Raw genomic sequence first — 22,471 nt, 5'->3', positions numbered from 1 at the left:
ATAAGTTCCTCAATCCCGCTCTGCCGGTGAAGTGTGCAGCAAGGCGCAGCAGAGACGCATGCATAAATCCTAATTATTTATATTCATCTCCTTGGTGGGGGTGGACTTAAAGCTGTCATTACAATATTTTGCAGTACTATTGTGATAACAATAAAAGTGACAGTAAGAACTATTTAAAACTTCTTTTTTAGGCAACTGTACGGCTGCTATAGCAATCGTAGCCCCACAAAAAAATACCGCTCTTGAAAACATTCCCATTTACAATGCCCTTGTTTAGAACACCAGTGACATAAAGAAGAGTAATTTGTATAACTAATCTGTAAACAGTAAATGCATTTAATCATGTTTTCAAATTCATTATGATTCTCATTGATACTCATTGAGACTCTTGTTGAACAAACATTGGATAAGATAGTAAAACTAACAATCCCAATAGAAATTATTTTAAATTATTATCTGGGATTTATCATGACAATCTGAATTTTTATGAGAAGAAATTTATCATGATAAATTCCCGCACCACGTCCTTGGCAACTGGATGTGGAGACGTAACTTCACCGATGTCGAGCCTCAACAGATGTTCCAGCAGTTTCTATATGTAGCACCGACAGATAGACGTAGCTAGCAAGACGCACTAAGGAAGGAAAATCCAACAAGGCAGCAGAAATCATTAGAACAGCAGCAGCTTCTCATTTATTTTGAAGACATTTCTTCACATTATGTAAGTATTGTGGCTTTCTGTCCAGTAAATGCCAACACTAGTCCAGTAGGCTGAAGTGAAACCGTTTGAACCCAGAAAACTTACTACAGTACAACAAGATAAAAACTCTTTCCACAACAGAAAACAACATTAAAAGAGAAGGTGCTCATGCTCTTACAAGCAGCTTTCGGGTAGATTTAGAATCTTTACAGAATTAGCTTGGTTCTAGCCGAGGCTGCAACGCTGCACTCTGCTCTGAAAAGCCCCGCTGCCAGTCAAACGCTGCCTCTAGTAAGCTTAAGAACTCATTAAAATGCCTGGCTCGCCTCTAACAAGGGCTACTTTTTTCACAGCATAGGTAGTGGATGCCAAGCAGGTTATGTAATACATCCACAGGGGAGAAAGGAATTTACTGTATTATAAACTACATTGCCTAGAGACGATCTGCGTAAACTTTCTTTTTCCAAGCAGGCTGATGTCAAACTACAATTAACCCCAGAGCAGAATTAAGTCCATCTTAAGAAAAAGACCAGGACACACACTTAGAACCTGGGATGTCATTTTACATTTACAATATGTTTTTTACGTCCATATTACATTTATTATTGACTTTTCTTTCCCAAACAAGAGTGAAGCCATTTGAAACACCAAGGCCTTAATGTTCTAGTTTACAATCAATCATTAATTAAATAATCAATAGTCAAAATCATTTACGTTTCTGATTTCCCTTTGGGGTTTTTTTTTTCAATTGAATTGAATATGAACAGCAAATGCCTAAAGCGATATTTTGTTTTACAGTCAAAAACTACATTAAAGTTGCTTTTACTTTGCTAAAAAAAAATCTATTTTATTTTTGCTACAGTGAAACAAAAATTGATTTAACCGTCTGGCAGAGAAACTATTTTATTTCCCCCAAAAACTGTGCATAAATATACAATGTTTGCTCAAATGAAGGGGGGATAAAGGAAAAGGAATGTAATAGTTTCAAATAGTGTTTGGAGAAGAAACATTATGAATCTGAGGATATTAAATAATCGCCTGTGAGCCGGTGTTATCAAAACCGGGAAGAGATTAAAAGTCAATGTGAATTAGCATGGCCAAAAATGAAGGGAAAAAATTGGAAAATCTAGCCAAAAGAAAATTTCTCTTTCTGTTTTACCTTCATTAAAAGTGACTTGGACATTTTCTCTGGAAGAAGCCTGCAGATGATTTTAGTTATGAATTGGCACCGTTTACAAAAGCTGTATTGAATTTCTGAGAAACAACGACTGGAGTGGTCCAATAAACTGGATTGATGGTCTTAACCTGAGTAATTAAATGTGGCTTTGATGTGTTTAATACAAAGTGAGTTTGTTTCTCATGAAATTGGTTCTATGAACACTGATAAACTGTTTGTGAACTTAATATCACAACATAATGAGTTGTTTTCTACTTACATTAATGATACAGCAAGCTTCATTAATGAACAAACCTTTTTGGGTATCCTCTGTATTTTTACGTTTGAAGCCAGAAGTTTACACACACCACATAAAAAGTCACACAAAGTTAAATCAAACCAAATGTCTTTTGTTTTAGGTCAGTTAGAATGGCAAACAAATACTTCTTTTTGCTAAGAAGTATTTATTCTTTAATGGCTTTAAAATCAGACGTTTACATACAAAATGGTTACTATCCCTTTAAAAAAAATAAAGGAAAGCTCAGATGACGATGTCATGGCTTTGGAAGCTCCTGATACGTTACCTGAGACATTCAATGGTTTGACATGATGGGAAAGTAAAAGGAAATCATCCCAACTTTAAAAACATGAGGTGGCAGAATTATGTTAAGGCTCTGTTTTGCTGAAGGGGGAAACTGTTGTACTTCATAAACTAGACGACATCATGAGAGACGCCCATTATGTGGAACTATTGAAGCAAAATGTGAAGACATCAGCCAGGAAGTTAAAGGTTGGGTGAAAATGAGTCGAGCCGTCAGCATGGAGTCAAACTGGCCTCAGAATAAAGGTTGCTACAAATAGCCAACTTTTAGGATTGTCGATTCTTTGCACAAAAAAAAAATCAACAATATTCATCAAAAAAACAGATATAAACTCCTGAAATATATCAGTTTGTATGTAATTGATCTACGTAATTTAGGTTTAACCACTTAAATTTAATAACTGAATTAAATGATTTTTTAAATCTGATATATAACTTTCAAAAATGCCACAAAGAAGTCTCAAAGACTAGAAATGGCATTTATCATAAATGTTTATTTGCATGAAATATTCTCAATTAAAATGACTTTTGGAACAATGTTTAAGATTTCAAAAGTTATAAATCTGCTCTTAGTTGAAAGTTGTCTAAGTCTTTTTGGGTTTTTTTCTGGTTTATTGACCTTGAACGAGGAACATCCTAGAGTCTTTTTCTCATCTATTAGTCATCACTCTGTCAAACTGTCCAGAAAAGCAAGACGCTGTTTGACAGCACATCTTAACAGAAAACCTTACTTCTGTTTTCTCTCATGATGATTCACGGTGGCAATAAAAGGCTCCTTCACGCTTTGAAAGGTAAAACAATGCAGGCTACGTCACTGCAGGTGGTTTGGCGTTTGGGTGCTACATGATGAAGCATCTTCCAACCCATCAGATCTGCTTCATGTAGTGAAACACAGCTCTATCTTGCCTCCATGCTTTCGCAAGTTTCACCAACTCAAATGCAAGACCATTTAAAGGCCTTTATGAGTGGAATTTAAGATCTGAATCCAACATACAAATTTCACCCAGCGAGCTGGCGGTAAATTTGTCGTTACCCATGATAGACGCAAAAAGCTAGCTAGCTAGGAAGATGTCTGCGTGTGACTCAAACGTCCGCCTGACAAAAAATTCAAGCGAAAAAAATTAAATATTCAAGAGTAAACAGTCTGGCCAAGACCAAATTTAAGACCAGTAGTAAAAGAAAAATAGCAGACGAATAACTTTTTTAAAATGAATTTAAGACATTTTATGGCCTTAATTTTAGATGCATGAATTTAAGACTTTTTAAGGATGTGAAGACACCCTGTTCACAGAGCTCTGATTGAAGGAACAGAATGCTCCTTGGAGCCAACTGAAGATACCATCAAAATAAGCTCATTGTCCTTTCTACAGGGAGGTACAAAAAGTTCTCTGGAAAATTCAAAGCCGAGATATTCATCATTTGCCAAAATAGATAGAACTGCAGCAGGATTAGATTTTGCAGCTCTCCAGAAAATGGAAGGCAACAACACGGTGTGCATGTAGTGTTGTTTCTGCCTACCTTAACGTGGCTGTACTCGGCCTTGCCGGACTCGCTGCTCACCGCCTTGGTCTCGGCCCTGGGCTTCAGGACTTGTCGGAGAGGACTGGTGATCGGCAAACCTGTCACGCTGATCCCATCTGAACGTACAACACAAATCACAGACGAAGAGACAAAAAAGACACACAAAAAACCAGCATAAAGATAAGGATTATCATTATTCAGCACCTGGCAGGTGTTCCCACAGTTATATCAGCTGTCTATGATGCTTTCATAGGAGCTTTTTATGATGAATCACTTTCATTATTTATTAAATGTAGTCACTTTTGGCTATCCATCTTTTCTCTCAAAAGCAGTTTTTTTCCCCCTTATCATGATTAACTCCATACTGCATAAGAAATCCATCCCACAGTGTTTGCTTTGGACCCAACAGGAAGTTGTAGATGTCTACTTGCTTCTCAGACACTAACCAAACTATTAGTACTAATCTCCTAAAAAAAAAATGATGTGCATCTTTAACAACAGATTATGTACTATTGATTATGTACGATTTCCTTTATATAATCTCGATGTAAAACAAAAATAGCACAATAAGAGACATGGAGGTGTTAGAGCATATGTTTCAAACTCAAGGTCTCCATAGTTTTTAATGTGCCCCTCTAATGCAGAATCTCAAAATAACATTTATGTGCTTAACTATTATTTTATTGATCAGTTTTTAGCTACAGTATTAATGCCATATTGCATTAATATGAAAAGATATTCCAAATTATTTATTTTTAAGAAGTTATTATCTATTTATTAACAAATTAGCAGTCCATTAGAGCTGCAGAAGGTAACTTTTGTAAAAAACTGCATAAGACAGACCATTAACAAATAGAGCAGCACGTAGAGCCATGACAATTTAAAAGATATGTACAAAAAAACATTTTTATAGAACTTACAATACATATTTCAGCTGAATAAATTTTTAAAAATACAATCTGCCACAACCAGTCCTTAGAGGACACACACAACCTAGATGTGACCCAAAAATGAAAATGAGTTTGACATCCCTGCGTTAGAGAATCAACTGAAATCAATATGTAAACTTTGGAGAAATGACATTGGCTTCTATTATTCTAAAGCTAACTAGGCCCTATGAATGATATCGGACCTATTTTCACTCTGGCTTTGGTAAAGCAATTAAAAGTTCCCTTTTTCAAAAAATAAAATAAAATAAAAAATCTGACATCACAGGGGTATGAAAGGTGCTGTGCACAAAGAGCACGTGGCTACATTTTCATTCCCGACCTTGAGAGAAGCAGTGCAGGCAAAGGAGCAGCTGCACAATCAGCAGCTGCGTTTGGCACCACCGCGGGGGCTGCAGCTTTCAACCTACTCAAACAATACCGAAAATGTGAAGCCCACAGCCTAAGCTCTGACGTCAAAGGAATCATATCGCTCTCTGACGTCAGCGCAATTTCCCTCCCGCCGGATAAGAGACATTACCAGACTCTGAGGCAGCTCACGCAACTTCAGCTCTGTTCAAACTCAAAGGCAGAAAACTCTGAAAAGGCTGTGTGAAAACTTTACTTGTAGAACTGACTAAGTTTGAAGAAAGTCTGACAGAAATAAAAAGTGGGAAAACAAGAGGTGTTTACATCGAAAGAGTGTTTTCAAGTGAAGTCAGTGCTGTTACATTGGTGAAACACAAAACGATCATGATAATAATTTTTGACTATAAAAAGACTCCAGAGCGTTGACCACTTAGTCACATTTAGCAAACTCATTCAGAGCCAAGAGCAAGCTATCTTCACTTGGAAGTAGTCTTCTATGAGTATTTTTGTAACTAAATATATTTTTTTAAAAACAAAACAATAATGTTAATACATGAATGTGTGAGATGATGAATAAAACATATAAACAGTACATACAGTTGGCAACAGAAGTGAGTCAGCCAGCAGCAAAGTCGCCCAGCCAACTGCAATAAATTTGAGCTCAAACCATGATAGCTAGCTAGCTAGCAATTGTATTTTAGTAACCTCAACTCCCTGAAGCCACAAATGAAAATATCTGTGTATGACTCAAACCTTTGCCTGACAGAAATGTCAAACATGGAGAAACAAAGAACTACATAGGAAATACGAGATTAAATAGTTTAAAAAGTAAGATCTGTGACAAACAAATTTCAGGTCAACATCTTTTCTAAATAAATTTAAGACATTTTAAGGCCTTCATTTTAGATACATGAATTTAAGAACTTTGACAAACGGCGGAATTCACGGTAGAACCACATGCTAACAGGGAAGCACACAGGGAATGTTTCCCTGTTAGCATGTGGTTTCTTTCCTGGAATGATGTATATGCCAAACATATCATCTTCTGTTGCCCAAATTATTCAACTTTAGACTCATCTGTCCAAAAATATATATATATTTATATATAACACTTCAGGAGTGTGATTTTTTGTTGGCATTGTTTTCTATTTTCTCTAGCAATCTTTAGTCAGGCCTTCACAATTATGTGCTACTTTTATCACAAAACAAAATTCAACTGCACCAAAAGTTCCAGTTGTAACTTGACAAAATGTGCAAAGGTTCATGGGATGTGAATTTTTCAGCAATGCACTGTATGGGATCCCACTGGTCACACTTCTTTATGAATAAAAACTGAATTTAAATGGGAATTATGGCATCAAAGAGTTTAAACTTAACTCTGAACTAATTCTACCCAGTGACAAAATACCTAGTTTTTAATTGCTAATGGCAGCTGAAGGAAGCACGGCGGTCTACTGTTTGAGAACACCTGACAGTAGTCTCACCTTGAAACACAAAAGGAGGTAAAGATCCTGTTTGGCACAGAATGCTAACAGAATAACTAGTATTCTGCCTGCAGCTATTCTCCTCCTTTAAAAGCCTCTCCAGTCTGAGATAAAACTCAATATTGTTGCACTTCATCTCTGTTTTCACTTTTTTGTCTTTTAGAACTTTGCTTGAGGAATTCCAAGCAAATGGGTCACTGTACAAAACAAATGATTACTCAATGTGAAGCTGAATAACTCTAGAAGCCCTTCACCTCCCATTGGACCAATGGCTAAACAATTAGCTGGTCTGAAATAGCTAGCTAAATGTTTAGCTTGATTGGATTTTCCTTTAACAAAACAGATATATACTTTGATGAGTTCTGTTTGGAGGTATAGCATGTTTACCCTCTCTTGTACCAGTAGCCGGCTGATGAATCAGGCCCAGTGTCATGGGTGCATATGAATAGAGGACATATTAATATTTTCAATCTATTTTAAATTGCTGCTTATGGCTAAATAAAGCGTACTATATTCAATTTGGATGTGTTGGTCTAATAAGACAAAGTTTTCAGACTACTATAACTTATTTCTATTAACTATATTAATATTGACATGTATTTATACATGTAAAATATACAATTTGCTGATTACAATAAAGTCACAATGTAAACCTGAATGACCCCATAGTTTTTTTTTCTTCCACTTATAAGTCAAAAATGGGACTTTCTACGGCTCCTACAAATATTTCCAGTGATTACTTTTTAGAGTATTGATAGATGTACAGATGAATTTACAAAAACATTTGGACGGGGACATTTTTATTTAGTGCTTGCTAAAAGTGTTTACAGTACATGTGACAATAATCTAGCAGATTAAACAGAGAAAGGGAATAAGAGTGATAAAAAAAAATGCAGTTTATGATCTGAATCCTTTATGAGTGGCGGCCTGTTTCAGGAGGTACACATGACTCTGCATGTCCTGTGGCACAGGGACTCTGAGTAATGGGAGCTGTGATTAACTATGGCACTGCCTTGCAATCAGCCCCCACCCCGAAACCTCCCTCCTTTACACCCACCTCCCAATCAGTATCTGTCTCGTTGTGTGTCTGATGGCCTGAGGGAGATTTGGGTGAATTCAGCATTTCTATCACAGGCCACATTGCTGCCAGCTCTTCAACATAACAGCAAAGATTGAGAGTTTCTCATTAGAAATAATGGTAAGGTTTTTAGCACAGCTCCGAATTGCAGTGAATTACTAAGAATCATTTCTTTTTTGCCGTTTTCTGCCCTATCCGAAGGATTTATGTGTTGAATGATACAGGTTGCATTTGGCTCACAATTATCTGCATATTAAAGCCAATTTACAAATGTGCCCGCATGTACACAGAATTTCATTAGGTTACATCAAAATTAGGGCCGCAAAGGATGTATATATGGAAAAGCACCATATATGTGCAATAAGTATGGTGGAGGATATATAATTCTGTGGGCTTCTCTGTCAAAAAAGAAAAAATGGTTTGTCCCTGGGTCCTTGGGCAAAATAGTAACTCAAAACATATGGTCAAATTGATAAAGAAATGCTTCACCACACACAAAATGAAATTTCTCCCATCTACTGGCGCATTTCAGTCTCCAGATCTAAAAATGTTTTCACCTGATTGGCCGGTAGTCTAGGTTCAATTGGGGATCAAAGTTGCAACACTTGATATACACTGCTCAAAAAAATAAAGGGAACACTTAAACAACACAATATAACTCCAAGTAAATCAAACTTCTGTGAAATCAAACTGTCCACTTAGGAAGCAACACTGATTGACAATCAATTTCACCTGCTGTTGTGCAAATGGAATAGACAACAGGTGGAAATTATTGGCAATTAGCAAGACACACTCAATAAAGGAGTGGTTCTGCAGTTGGGACCACAGACCACTTCTCAGTACCTATGCTGTCTGGCTGATGTTTTGGTCAGTTTTGAATGTTGGTGGTGCTTTCACACTCGTGGTAGCATGAGACGGACTCCACAACCCACACAAGTGGCTCAGGTAGTGCAGCTCATCCAGGATGGTACATCAATGCGAGCTGTGGCAAGAAGGTTTGCTGTGTCTGTCAGCGTAGTGTCCAGAGGCTGGAGGCGCTACCAGGAGACAGGCCAGTACGCCAGGAGACGTGGAGGAGGCCGTAGGAGGGCAACAACCCAGCAGCAGGACCGCTACCTCCGCCTTTGTGCAAGAAGAAACAGGAGGAGCACTGCCAGAGCCCTGCAAAATGACCTCCAGCAGGCCACAAATGTGCATGTGTCTGCACAAACGGTTAGAAACCGACTCCATGAGGATGGTATGAAGGCCCGACGTCCACAGATGGGGGTTGTGCTCACAGCCCAACACCGTGCAGGACGCTTGGCATTTGCCAGAGAACACCAGGATTGGCAAATTCGCCACTGGTGCCTTGTGCTCTTCACAGATGAAAGCAGGTTCACACTGAGCACATGTGACAGACGTGACAGAGTCTGGAGACGCCGTGGAGAGCGGTCTGCTGCCTGCAACATCCTTCAGCATGACCGGTTTGGCAGTGGGTCAGTAATGGTGTGGGGTGGCATTTCTTTGGAGGGCTGCACAGCCCTCCATGTGCTCACCAGAGGTAGCCTGACTGCCATTAGGTACCGAGATGAGATCCTCAGACCCCTTGTGAGACCATATGCTGGTGCGGTTGGCCCTGGGTTCCTCCTAATGCAGGACAATGCTAGACCTCATGTGGCTGGAGTGTGTCAGCAGTTCCTGCAAGATGAAGGCATTGAAGCTATGGACTGGCCAGTCCGTTCCCCAGACCTGAATCCGATTGAGCACATCTGGGACATCATGTCTCACTCCATCCACCAACGTCACGTTGCACCACAGACTGTCCAGGAGTTGGCGAATGCTTTAGTCCAGGTCTGGGAGGAGATCCCTCAGGAGACCATCCGCCACCTCATCAGGAGCATGCCCAGGCGTTGTAGGGAGGTCATACAGGCACGTGGAGGCCACACACAATACTGAGCCTCATTTTGACTTGTTTTAAGGACATTACATTAAAGTTGGATCAGCGTGTAGTGTTATTTCACTTTAGTTTTGTGTGTGGCTCCAAAGCCAGGCCTCCATTGGTTAATAAATTTGATTTCCATTGATGATTTTTGTGTGATTTTGTTGTCGGCACATTCAACTTTATACAGAACAAAGTATTCAATGAGAATATTTCTTTCATTCAGATCTAGGATGTGTTATTTGAGTGTTCCCTTTATTTTTTTGAGCAGTGTATTTTCAGCTGCTGTGTTTCACTTTCACACTACACTGTGTCAAATGTACCAAACCTTTGGTCAAATCTGTTCCCTCCCTCGCCTGTGGGGCCACTGAAGGAAATGACATAAAAACCTATAAAGACGACAAGAGGACAACTTCCTTCTCCACAAAATGTTAAATATGGAGGGCTGTCAGATTTTAGCAGATGTAAGATTTTTCTTTTGTCTTTGGAAAAAAACCATCAGAAATTTTTCCCAATAGGACTAACCTTGCGTGTTTGCTTTGACTGAAGCCCAGAATGCACTGTGCTTCAGTCAGTTTTCTGCTTTTGGAGCGATCTCCTGTCCGCTTAGCGTTCATATATATAAGTTTACTTCAACCAAACTGAAACAGAGGTTTTTAGGCGGACCACAGTTCACATTTTTGGTCCGTTTCAGAGTTTGATTGCGTGTTCACAACTCCCCAAACAAACTGGACTCTCTAGACAAAGTAGAGTTCCTTTAAAGTGGACAAGATAAGGTTTGTGTGAATGCAAAATAAAATCTATAGAAAACCTGCAGGGTAAGACGAAAAACAGAAGCATAAGACAGGACTCAGGACTCTTTATGATCTAGAGAGATTGCGCAAAGATGAATGGTCCAAGATTTCTCTGTCTGCCCCGAGTCCGTGAAATGCTAAACTGTATATTGAGATTTAGGTGCTAACTTCTAGTATTAATAAGGTCTTTGTCAGTGTAAGATTATGCTACTAAAAATTAAATTCTTTTAAGGCTTTTTACATATCCTTACCAGAAAAACCAATAAATGTGGCCAGTCCAGTAGAACCTTATCTTCAGACTGAGTTTATTCTGCTCCTTATACTCCTATGGTTGATATAAGGCCTCCTTAAAAATGAGATGACATATCTCATGGGTGATTCTCTCTGATGAAATAGACGTAGTAAATCTAATGACCCTCCTTGACATCATATTTCCAACACATAAGAACGCCAAAAAGTAGAATTCTTATTCAAAGTTGTAAACCTAATGAAAACGTTTAGTTCAAGAGTTACTGTATGATAACAGCTCAAGTAAAGCCTTCAGGGTCGATTTTTTCCCCCATCTTTCCGTGACTTTCCTTTGACCCTTCAGGCACTCTGATTTGACAGAACACTGAAAAATGAAATAGAGCAGATATTTTCTCTCTTCAAAATGTTGCACTAGCTGGCAGTCCTGTGAGGCTGGCCACTGGCACACTTATCTGCGGTCTTTTTCCACTCCATTTCCTATATGGAAGGCAGCTCTCATCCGCCATGAAGTCTGCTGCAGGCAGCTGAAGGTGTACTCAAACACACAGCTGTAGCTGGAGGAAAGTATAGCTCTGCATGTATTTTTCAAGAGTCAATTTTGCTCCGGATGTTGATTTCTCCGTTTTTCAGTCGCAAACTTCTTTGACAAGCAATTTGGTGTGACAAGTCCACCTCCTGACTACATACCAGGTGACAGAGTTCCTCTAATCCACGATATGTTCCTTAAATGTTAAGTACACTCTTAATTATTTTTTCCAGAACTACTCGTGGGCTTTTTACTGTTTGTTTCTTGCATGTTAGCTGCAAAGCCAGTCTGCAGCGCGCGTCACCCTCTTCACTCGTGCTGTCATTAGCTTCCACACTCACACCATTTAACACAATAAAGCACGCTGGAAGTCAAGGTCCATTAGTCCTGAGTGATGATATCAGTCCCATCAGATCATGAGTTATGGTGTGGTGGGGTCTTCAAGCAGGATGAGAAATGAGAGATAAACTGTGTCTGGGGATAAACTGGGAAGGACCAGCCTCTCCGTTCCACGCCTGCTGAAACCCAGAGAGCACTGCGGACCAGCCAGGGATTATCAGCATAAACCAGATGTGCATACGCCTACAAAATTACCAACAAACAACTTAGGCTGCAAAGGTTTTCATACTAGTTGGGGCCTGCCATGCAAAGCAATGGCAGGAACCTATTACTATTCTCCCAATTCTTTATTTTTCATCCGTAACCGTTAATGCGGCTCATACCGCTGGGTGCACACCTACAAATGAGGTATCAAAACGTGCAGAAAATTCACGCCATTGGAGCTATTACTTTTGGTGGGATTTGGGCTTAACGTGGCGACATAATTCACAAAGAACTACGAAAAAAACCCCATTATAAGTCAATGGGAAAAATCCTAGAAATACCCTATTTTTGAGGATTTTCTGTGTCGTCACGAATTCACGTAGAAATACCATTCAAATTTCATTTTGTAGATACGTCTGTGATCTCTTCTAAAGTGAAGACGGCTCGTCGATACCAGTTACGGTTTGTCCACAATTTGTCTCTAAGCGACCCAAAGTTTCTCATTTTTCCGGAAATTAGAGTGAGAGCCAGGGCCTTTAGATCTCAGCTAGAGTGAGAAATGAAGAGATTTTTTGAGCCCAAAATAATTTTGAAATCGCCATCACGCCCACAAATATCGCACGATTGGTATCAAAATCGGTCCTCACATTGATACACATGTCTGCTCCGGTAAAATGTTTTCGAAATGTATCTAGTCCATATGGTTTTCTGTCACGGTGCTTCAGAGCAAAGTCATGCGACAGGATTTTCTGAGGCTCTCAGGCTCTTTCACTAACAGTTCACACCTTGGTGAGAAACTTATTTACCATAGCAACGGAACTCAAGAGGCTATTGGCTGGTGGTTAGGACTACAAATACGCATCACTGTAGTTCTAACTATAGTGGAACCCTCAGTTGAAACACAGGTTGACTGAACTGGCCTTTAGAACTAATTGCTGCTATGGGCTGTATATAACTGATTTAACTCAGTAACTGTTACACATGGGATTAGTTTTAAACTTTAAAATTAAGCATAATAATAATTTCAAAATAAAAGCCTTGAATATTTTTAAATCAGATATTTGCTCTGTTGGGCATTATATAACTGATTTAACCCAATGACTGTTATACATGGGATTAGGTTGGCCCTTTGAAATGAAGTTTAACAAAAATTCCAAAATAAAAGCCTTGAATATTTTTACATCATGTAATTGCTCTTTTTGCCTTTATTTGACTTTTTCATCCAAAGCACTGTTACACATAGTATTAGTTTGGCCCTTTGAAATGAAGCATACTGCAAATTTCAAAATAAAAGCCTTGAATATTTTTACATCAACTACTTGTGTTTTGAGCATTATATAACTATTTTAACCCAAGGACTATTACGCATGGGATTAGTTTGGCCCTTTGAAATGAAGTTTAACAAAACTTCCAAAATAAAAGCCTTGACAACATTTTAAATCATACTGAATGGTGCACGTCCACCTTACTTAACGTTCTTGTGATTCTCAGCATGCTATTGATTACGTTGCAGCATTCTTTAGCATCGATGCCAATTTGTAGCGCCGGGCCCTAACCGACGGGCACGCCTTGGCAGGCCCCGGCTAAATTTCTTCCGAAATTTTCTAGTTTACATTTTATCGTGCCGCAATAGTAAACGGTGTTATTTTTAAATGGGATTTTAAATGATTGACCAACACAACAGAAAGGCTTTTTTTCTTTTCTTAAACCTCTTGACCCTGATTCCAAGTCAGTAACAGTATTGCCTTAATACTAGTGTGTTAAGATCGATACTTTAGTTTCATTTTCCCTCGTATTACAAGTGTCATTAGGTAAATAAAGACATCTTTAATGAAAAGTTGATACTTTTAATGGCCTTTTCATGCAAGTTTTAATAGAACTTTGTGTTAAAAGGGTCATTATTTACCAAATGACACTTTATGACAAGAGCTGTACACATTCATGAAGACTCCTTCATGTTCATGACTGTTGCTAAGACATGTTTATGACAGTGTCATGTCAGTCTTATGCACACCCCTTCAAATTAAGTGTTAACTAGTTGCTCAACTCCTGTAAAATTATTTTTGCTTTCCTTTGCTCGTAAATTTTGTTTTTTACTTTATTTGGAAAACAGTTCACAACAAATTATGTTTTTCTATTGTTTCTGTTTATCATGTTAATATGTTAATAGTTAGTTAGTATTTGCAGACATCTTTAAACTTTGCCCAAATTCTGTATTACATTTCAACAAAATAATTCAACAGAAATTTTAAAAAGACCTAAATGTAGTTTGATGATATATAAACCTTAAATCCTAAGTATCTGTTTCCTCACTAATATTCTCGTTTTGGAGTTATTAGAATGGGGAACTGACTGCAAAATATGGCAATTTTTTCAGTTTTAACTATTAAAAATATTGAAAAGCTTGTAAAATGCAATGTCCTGGAATAGTGAGTCCCACTTTCTGTGGTCTATATACGTATAATAAAATGCATTGAGGTTTGTTGGTATAACATGGCAGAATGTGAAAATGTTTAAAGGTCAGGAGTATTCTCGCGAGGCTCTATATTTCAGAACAAAAACCACGTGGACATTCAGAAGTGTGCAAATAAAAAGACAACAGCCTCCAACGCAGCACGGCGGATAGCAAGAGCCAAACCGGCCAGAACAGTCATCCAGATATCTGAGCTTACAGTTCTATTAAATATAGAGCAAAGCTGCTGTGAACACACACACACACACACACACACACACACACACACACACACACACACACACACACACACACACACACACACACACACACACACACACACACACACACACCAGCAGGACTGCAGCCCAGGGAGGCACACAAGATGTGAACTCTGGTTTCCCCTCAGGCTGCTCAGCTACAGAAAGGCAGAGCTGAAGAAGAGACGAGACCTTTCCACCTGAGCAGAGCTGAGGAATTCATTCATATGCATCGTCTTCCATATTCATCCACATGCTCTCAGTCATCTGCAGATGTTGTTATTGCAGCCGTTCTCTGCATTTCTATTCATAACTTATTGTTTGACCTAGCTACCATTTCCCTGCCTGATAAATATTTATACTGACAAAAAAAATTTTAAAATCATTTACACACTTTGTTTACAATAGATTTTTAAAATGCTGATTTCTCTCCCCTCAAAATAATGTTTTTAAAATGCTTAATTTGAGGCTGTGGAACTTTTTCAAGGTCTCCAACCCTAGCTGTTAAACACATTACTTAACTGTAAAAACTATCCCTATTTATTTAGAGTTGGAGCTTCGAAAGCAACTAATTTAACTTCCTTGGCGGGAGATGAAACAACACATTCCTTCAAATGGTGGGAACTTTAAATATTGGTTTCCAAGTAGTTAATGAGTAACGTAGGCTATCGAGGTTTATTGATGTCTACTATAAAGATGTATCGACATTCAAACCTTTAGTCATTACGCTTGTTTTATGACTAAAGGTTGATTTTTTTTTCTTAAAATTTAAATAAAAGTTGCAAAATTTCCTCTGCAGTAGTATGTGTGCTAGCTCTGTCCTATTAGGTTATGTTTTTTATAATGATTTTCTTCTGTTTTTTAAGTATTTACTCTTAATTTATTTAAAGCACTTTGAAATGCCTTGCTGAAAATGTGCTCTATAAAGAAAATTACCTTACTGTCTGTGCTATTCTTTCACAACAAAACATCTGAAAACTGCCAGATGAGATGGGTTATCAACATGTTTTTTAAGACCTAAGATGTCTACAGTACGGCCCTATGCAACAATAAACAGCTAGAAGCTGCTGAAGTTTTCCAGAGATTTTTGCTAAAAAGCCACTAAAAGCTCCCTGAGCTCAGTCAAATGTCAGCGTATCTGCAGGTCCAAGCAAGTAAAATTTACAGTTCATTTACCCGTGAAAGACGTAAAAAAAAAGAAAGCTAGCTAGCCAACTAGCAAAAGTATGTTAGCGGCTAGTTACAGGTAGCCTCGAGTGACAGAAAAGTCCTGTGAGAAAAGAAAAAATCTGAGAATATATGAGATTAAATAATATTGTCATGACAAAGTTTAAGACCTTTTATTAGAATATTTAAGGCAAACTTACTTTTTTAAATGAGTTTAAGACATTTTAAGGCCTTTATTCTTGACACAAGTATTTAAGACTTTTTAAGGGTGCGAGAACATTCTGAATGTGTGTCTGCTATATTTTCCATTTTTTTAACAACATTCGAGCCACTTGCCGAGGCGCCTTCATGTGCTAACGTAAAAGACATTGCAGGGAGAAATCTGAAAAAGTCTGACTTAAGACACTGTTGCTGTATGACTGTCATACATAACTGTTATGCTAACAGCTCAATTAAAGCAGAGACAATCTGTCAAACATGTCCAGGATGACTCCATCAGTTGTTGGCAAGCGCTGTTAATCCACATCATTTGCTTTTGCCGCTCCTTTATAAATCTCTGTCTGACTGTTTGGTTAGAAAGGGATTTGGGGGAATAGTTCCAGCTTTGAGATTTGAGATGCTAATCAGCTGCTCCCTGTTGTAAATAAAGCCGCTACCATGGTTATGCATCATAACGACCGTCGATAAGAGAAAAAGTAACAGCAGAGAGAGCTACTGATATGCTGGCCCTAAGAGCGGTGCAGTTCTCAAGAATCACCTGATTTAATCACATTTTAATGATCAGATATCTAATTTTATCTGATTTTATCCAGACAAACTCCTAAATAATACACGCACATAACAGAAAATATCCATTTCAAATTAGCAATCAAAAATATTAGATTTGAACTAAAATCAACTCCTTTGATGTTGCAATCTGAATGAAATAAGACCTATTAGTGTTTATTTCCAGTCCAGCCTTTGATGTTCTGAAGACTTGTGACTTTTATTTAGTAAAAGAACCAATAATAAACCGGAGCTTTGTTTGATATATTTTAGCCATGCAGGAGGTCAAACTTAGTATATGTAATTCATAATTTAAAGTGCAAAACTTTCTTTATAGTTTTCCTGGGACACAAAAAAATACTATTGTCAACAAATTGATCCAAAAAAAAAAATGTTATGGAAACTATTGAAAATCTTAAGATTTTTCTCTATCAGTTTGTCTACATAAACAATAAAAAAACAGCACTCAATGCCTTCACCTACTGTAGACATGAGCTGCCAAGACGTCATGTGGGTTGGATGTGATAAAAACATGCTAATGATTATAATAATGAGTGTTGACATGTGTGTGTGAGTGAGCACATGATTGCTCTGCTAACGGGGTGAGAGAAGGTAAGCTCTCATTAGAGGAGAGGTTGGGATCCACTGCACTACAGCATGTCCAACTCTCTTCACTCAGCTCTGTAAAATGCTGACAGCTGCCAAACTGAACAATGACAATCAACACTTGGCTGAGTCCATTTTGCTTTGCTGCTTAAAGAGCAGGGCAACTTTCCGAATCAGCAGAAAGAAGCCTGAGCTGTGTCGTCTTGAAAATGTCAACGTAGATCGGGTTTGACAAGTCCAACAGCAACGACCAAGATTCACATATGTTTTCTCTTAATAAATCAATTATAGGGGAAAAAATTCTTAAAAAGCTTGACAATATGACTTTATTTGTATCATAAAAATAGGATGCACTTAGACCATCAGCACAGCTATTCAAGCCAAAAATAGCCTCTCAATGCTAACCATGTAGCAGCAGCACAGACGTCCCCAACACTAATGTTAGCATCCACTGTCCTCATTTCTAAATAACTTCTGAATAGGTGTCATAGCATTTGGACCAATCTGATGTTTGAATAAACTACATAATATATTAAAAACAACATCTGTGCGGTTGAGCTCTTACGTCTATTTACCTAATATTTTAAGAGCAAAAAGGGTTTTTGAATTGAAATGCTGCATATTTTGTCAATATATAGTTACATCGTTTGTGACTAGATCTTAATCCAATTTTAGACCCTCTGACTATCAATGCAAAAATAAAATCTTAAGTATTTTTCTTTAGTTTCAAAGTGAAAATGTCTCAGTACACTTATATTAGGACAACACTAACTTACAAGTAACTTCTATGTGAGAAATGCAAGCTTGTTTCAAGCAAATGATTATTTAATACTGGTGGAAAAAGTGCTAGTTCTACTGGCAGATTATTTCACTTGTGAAATTTTTCACATATTTGTGGAATCATCTGCCAGTGGAACTAGAACCTTTTCAATCAGTATTATGGAATTATTGACTCTGGAGTGCTGCATAGCACAGCACACTTTCTTCATTTGTAGAAAAAGTTGAAAATTTCCCTTCCTGATCACTCTGCTCCACACTGTGTTGGTGTGCTACGTTAGTAAAATATTGACATTTTTGTTGAATGAATATAGTTTTGTAAGGGGCTATAACAATCCTACAGTTTGTTATTTTAACATTTTATGCTATAAAAAATAATTTTAATAATAATAATAAGCTGGTGCTCATTTAGCAAATACAGCAAACTTTGTAATCTTCCTGTACAGAGGCATGCAGAAAACAAAGTTGAACAACAACTTTATGCAAATTGGTTAATCAGTAGACCAACCCGACATAATTATCATGACCGCTTTATGTAGTGTATGCCAGATAGCATCGAATGTCTTTGGTTGAAACTGCAAACCAATAAAGTCGCCAGAATAGCTGCATTCAGAGCTGTAGTATTTGGAGGAAACACATCTTATCTCATTAATTCAGGGCCTGGATAATCACGGGGCTAATTAAAACGCTCAAACTGTATCGTTCCGACAACTTCACGTCTAGCGTGCCGCTGCGGCGTCGCCCGCGTCTGCGTTCCCAGTCATCTGAATCCACATGCAAATGCCCTCTAAAGTAAACTAGGCGGGAGCGGGTCCGCCTCACATTAATATTCATCAGCCCGTGAGCGTCTGTAATAAAGACACTCGACAGTGTGAAGAGGGAGGAAGACGACAGCTGCAAAAAGAGGTTAGAAAATGAACTGTGGCAGAACGCACTGAATGAGCTCTGAGGTTGGGAAGAAGGTTTGGCTAGGTGTTTTTTTTTTTTATTCAAACTGATAAAATCTAGCTCTGAAGTGAGGAAGCTACTGTACGGGCGAGGAGGGGAAACTCGGATGCACAGACCTTCACCCTTGATGCTATCGCTGCTGAATCCTAAATAAGAGGAGGCAGAGTCTTTCCATGTAGAACAGCACATTCAGCTAATAGGAGCACATGTACTCCTAAAAATAACAACAATAGTCCATAGCAGAAGAGGAGAGGTTTCTGTTTCCAGTATGTATGATTACAGGACGTATATTAAAAGAACTGCAGCTAAATATTTATTACTATAGATCTCCGTTGAATCACTGAGTTCCTTTAAAATAAGGTTTAAAACCCACCTGTTTAGAGTTGCTTGTGATTAATAGTAAGTGGAACATTGATCATTATATCTGATATGTATTTGCTTGATGATTTGGATTATGACATTTGACAGAATGTAATGTTTCATAACTGATGACTGTATTGTGTTTTGATCTGCCTTGCTGTTGAAATGTTCTTCATAAATCAACTTGACTTTGCTTATATTAAATAAGAATGGGTCACAAAAGATGAAGGTATGCATAATTACATCTCTTTTCTGTCCAGTGCACAGTGCTGTACAGATGAATCCAAGTCCCTTTAATTGTTTTTTTTTTACTTTTATTCATATTATGGCCAAAAAGTTTCATATCTTTTATTGGGATTTTGTGTGACTAAACACTAAGCCTCCCACAATTAACCCTGTCGCAACAAGCAAATAATCAATGAATTGCACGATGAATTAAAATGGCCTTCCTTGATGGTCATTTATTTTTGAAGGGAAATTTTGTTACGGAGATGTCATAATCCATTTTATTTATGGTTTTATGGTTATGTCTGTTTTTTTTATATCCTTTGTGTTTGTTGCTTTTGGTTGTTGTGTTTTTATTTTGGACATTTAAAATGTCTTACAGTTTCAGTGTTCTTTATAGCATTAAATTGCAAACTTACATTACTATTCTAGTATCAATGCATTGCTTGAAAATGTTCTTAAAACAACATTATCATCGTTTATTGCAATAACTCTTGGGACAATTTATCGTCCAGCAGAACTTACCGTATCACAGAAAATCCTAATAAAAACATTCAAGTTGGTGATTGCGATGCAAAACGAGGCAGAAACATCGAAGGTGTCCACTCACCATCATTCAGGTCCTGCAGCAGGTTCTCCTGACCGGAGAAGTCCAGCTTGACTTTGATGCCGATAGTGAGACTCACAGTCTGGCCCGGCTTAAGCGGAAGTTGACGCACTGCTTCCTCTATATCCCAACTCAGAAATTTGCCAAACACTTTGTCTGCAGGAACAAAGAAAAAACAAAAACAAAAACGATACATTTAGAAATGGGAGAGGTGGTGGCGGGGTGTTAATTGCATGTGAACACTACAAAGTGCGCCTGTGTCTCTGCGACGTCCTCCACGCCCGTCACCAGACGGTAACATACGCCTCCCGGCCCGTCTGACGGAGATGAATGACTCAGCTGCATCCACTTCAGCCAGGAGCAGCGAATGAATGAAACATCACCTGAATAAAGCATGCGTTCTGCCTGTGCAGGTGAGCCACTCCTGATGGAGGAGACGCTGCGGGAAAGGCAAGGACGGCGCGCTTCGCACACAAACCCGGGCCGAGCTGCAGACGGCCACTTCTTGGCGGGAACAACGGTTTACACATCCTGGCTCGATTCATCACCAAAACCCGTAAAAATCCTCAGAGAGGATGTGAACGAGGGTGCCATTAAATAAACATTCATGGGAATAACTCTTTGCCTTAATTATTCATAAAGGCGGAGCTCTTGGATTGAATTAAAAGTGAAGAAGTGAGAGATAGAGCAGCCAGGAAAGCAGGAGGAGGATTTAAAATACATCTCTGGGACAGAAGGTCGTTTACTCAGCTGTGCAGCATTAGGCGCTGAAACTTAACAAGCAGAAAAGCTTATATAGTGGATGTCATTACAATTATCGCAGCAATTTATTACACAAAATGGGTTACAGCAACCAGAGTTACTGATGAGAGAAATCCTTTATGTCACAAGATAAATTAAAAATACTTTCAGATTATCTTATTGTCTTATCTATATTCAATGTTCTATCAGCTGTTTCCTCTGTGCTGTACTGTACTTTGTGCTTATATATTTGGATATGTCCAAGTATTTAACAGGAAACCTGAGTAAAATGATGTGTTTACAGGAAGCATGGCTGCAAGAGTAAAAGATGTTCAGTCTCCAGTGAATCAAAGACAGCTCACTTTATTTTTACACCTATTAAATGCCACATAACCCATTACTCATTAGGAGAAGGCGTTTGTCATCCATCAAGTATTCTTTTTATTTTTTGGATACACATGTATTTAAGTGAAATGGGGAGCTGTCATATATTAAAAGATGGCTGTATCTGTACGGTGGCAGAAAGAGTAATGGAATGTTTGTTTCACAACAGATGTCTTCCTGTTTAGGCTCTTCTCATCTTTTATTCATTCGCTTCCCAAAGAGAACTCGGCGCCACAGAAAGACACTCAACTGTTGCCGGTCCAAAGGCTACACTGGATTACATCTAAGGAGGAAGGAGGACCAGGAGAGGTGAGCAGGACCAGAGTACAGTAGATGAAAGGTACATCCAAACAAAACGAACACCACCAAGCTCTATGTCTGACGGAGTTCTGGAAGTAAAATGGAAAGAGTTTGAAAATAACGTCGGTAGAAATAAATCAGTGTCTGACAACATGAAAGAGAGAAGAATACCATCCCACTGTATGTAAGGTTTATGAAATAGGTCACAGTTCAGCCAGATGTAGACAGTAAATACATAAAATGCCTTAATAAAAGGGAAATGATGCAGAAAAACCGTTGGAACAACTCAAACCACTTCTATTTTTATTTTCTCGCCCTCTGCACCGGCTGCGCTACACACAGAGTTGTTGCCATAGCAACTGACTGACAACAATCCCACTAATGTGTCAGGATTCTGCATTAAAAAACACACAAACATTTCTTACACAAAGAGCAAAACAATAATTAATAATTATTGAAATTATTAATAATTGATCGCTGTGATCACTTCCCTCTCCCCCTCTACGTTTTTTATTCAAACTTTGACGCAGCCTTCCATGTTTCAAAACCAAAAATCCCAACTGAGGCTGCGGGTGGCAACAGGTGGTTTGATTTGCACGCATTTCTGACTAGATTGTTTTGAAAACATATACATGCTTTAATTTCTTGAAAAAATAGTGACAAAATAATTACTAAAAATGTCTTACAACTTAGTTAAAAGCACAAAAAAATCTTAATTTGATGTTTCAAGCTCAAAAAAGTGGTAAAAAAAAAAAATCCTTTACAAAACCTCCCGTCAACACAATAGACCAAACAATAGACTTCCACCAAGCACCCGGTGTGTTCTTAATTACTCAAATTAATGGGAGGGTCTAACAATTACCAAAGTAATCTAAACAATTCCAAATATACAAATTAATTACAATTTTTTTTCTAAACTAACTTAAATATATTCTAACTGCCCAAAGAGGAAAACTAAATTGGTAGAAATTACAATTTGCAAAATTTTGCATAAATGGCCACAACAAACTTTTT

General features: G+C 38.1%; 1 protein-coding gene across 2 annotated transcripts in view; it reads right to left on the bottom strand.

Annotated features, from left to right (window-relative positions):
- Positions 1-22,471, bottom strand: part of trappc9 (trafficking protein particle complex 9) — a 214,892-nt gene that overhangs the window by 128,747 nt on the left and 63,674 nt on the right. For both annotated transcript variants that reach the window (XM_023345160.1, XM_023345161.1), the window contains 2 exons: positions 20,036-20,188; positions 3,976-4,094 (listed from right to left, as the gene is read on the bottom strand). In XM_023345160.1, the coding sequence (XP_023200928.1) occupies positions 3,976-4,094; positions 20,036-20,188 (272 nt within the window). The remainder of the gene's footprint in view (positions 1-3,975; positions 4,095-20,035; positions 20,189-22,471) is intronic.

This window comes from Xiphophorus maculatus, chromosome 13, assembly GCF_002775205.1.
Source record: "Xiphophorus maculatus strain JP 163 A chromosome 13, X_maculatus-5.0-male, whole genome shotgun sequence".
NCBI classification, from domain to species: domain Eukaryota; kingdom Metazoa; phylum Chordata; class Actinopteri; order Cyprinodontiformes; family Poeciliidae; genus Xiphophorus; species Xiphophorus maculatus.
Note: the sequence above shows the minus strand (reverse complement) of the source record. Positions and strands in the feature narration are given on the sequence as shown.